Source organism: Vombatus ursinus, unplaced genomic scaffold (genome assembly GCF_900497805.2).
Source record: "Vombatus ursinus unplaced genomic scaffold, bare-nosed wombat genome assembly UNPS02010980.1, whole genome shotgun sequence".
Taxonomy (NCBI): Eukaryota; Metazoa; Chordata; class Mammalia; order Diprotodontia; family Vombatidae; genus Vombatus; species Vombatus ursinus.
Window position 1 is genome coordinate 3,944,725 of NW_020950758.1, and position 1,588 is coordinate 3,946,312.

Below are 1,588 nucleotides of genomic sequence, written 5' to 3' on the forward strand. Positions count from 1 at the left end.
CTGCAAACTTCAAACTATGTCACAAGGCAGCCAACATCAGAACTATTTGGGGCTGGTTGAAAAATGGAGAAGTAGATCAATTCAGGAGACTAGACAAGAACCAGAAGTAACCGAACTCAATAATTCAGTATCTGATGAACCCAAAACACAAATTACCTCAGAAGACCTCCCAATCTGACAAAAATTGCTGGGAAAGCAGCAGTCTGATAGAAATATTAGGCTTAGGGCAACATCTTATACCATGCTCTGTAATAAATCCAAACAGAAACACAAACTGAATAGTAAAAGACCATTGCAAAAGAAACAAAGAAAAGAATTGTATAAGATACTTTTCATAGCTATGGCTAGGGGGTAAATTCTTAACCAAAAATTGAGTCAACTGCAAATAAACAGACACATAAATCAATCAATCAATAAACCTGATAATTTTAACTCTAAGAAACTGAACAGCTTTCACATAAACAAAATTAACAACTAGGATAAGGAGAAAGGAAGTAGAATGGGAGAAAGTCTTTGAATGTAAAGGTCTGATAAGGGTGTGATACGCAATATATGCAGGCAATGAAATTTAAAACCAAATACACGGCTAAAAGCCATTCATTCCCGGTAGATAAATGAGCCCAGGATGGTCGGTGTTGCAGGGGCTGCAGAAAGCAGGCACTCTAAGGCACTTAGAAGACGGCTGTCTCGCAAGGTCGGGCCTTCTTGCACTGGCCCAGCCACGCTGGTCGGCCCTCTGCTATACATGATTGGAGGAGCCTAGAGAAGAGTCACAACATTCCCAAGGAGAAAGAAAAGGCCACCAGGTAACATCCCAGGCTTGCTGGGGACATACGGCTTTATTTTCAGGGACGGGGGGGAGATGGGAGGGCACAGGACAATTAACAGGATTACACAGTTTCTGGCAATAGGATTTGTCTCAGCGGAAAAGTGTTCCACTTGCTGTGGGTGGGCATCAGCCCTGGAGGGAAGACTTCATATCCAGAGCCGAGCAGCACCAAGGGCAGCATTGAAGGTGCAAAGAGCACCATAGATCCCCCGCGATGCCAGTAGCAGCGAGCCAGCCTCCACGCTGTGGCCAGCCTCCCGCAGTTGACAGGCTATCTCATCCACAGACCAAGGACCTTCCTTCTGGTGGGCCAAGAGGTGGTTGATGAGATGAGGATAAAAAGGAGTGGAAATACATCTTGCCACCAACTTGGCATCCAGGAGTATGGAGAGTAGCTCGGGGTCACAGCTGGAGTCATCCACCTTCAAAAGAGAGAGACAGGCCAAGATGGCAGACTACCCAACTGAACTCTCCCAACATTCCCTTGCAAACAACTTTAAAATAACATCTCAAATCTCATTTTGGAGCAGCAGAGCCAACAAAAGGTTGAGGTGAGACATTTTTTCCAAGCTTAAGAAAACTTAGCAGGTCCAGGACAGAGGTCTGGAGGTCCATCCAGACTTCACACACATGGTAGCAGCAGTAGGGCTGGGAGGGACAATTAGAGGAGGTAGTGGTTAGAAACAAAATAGACTTCAGAGGATGGACAGGATAAGGGGAGGGAGAGGGAGAGGGAGAGAGAGAGAGAGAGAGAGAGAG

General features: G+C 45.8%; 1 protein-coding gene across 2 annotated transcripts in view; it reads right to left on the reverse strand.

Moving 5' to 3' along the window:
- Nucleotides 1–806: 806 nt before the first annotated feature.
- The window catches only part of NBAS (neuroblastoma amplified sequence), a 267,157-nt gene continuing 266,375 nt past the window's right edge, over nucleotides 807–1,588 (reverse strand). For both annotated transcript variants that reach the window (XM_027855628.1, XM_027855629.1), the window contains one exon: nucleotides 807–1,251. In XM_027855628.1, coding sequence (XP_027711429.1) covers nucleotides 976–1,251 — 276 coding nt within the window. In that variant the 3' untranslated portion in view covers nucleotides 807–975. The remainder of the gene's footprint in view (nucleotides 1,252–1,588) is intronic.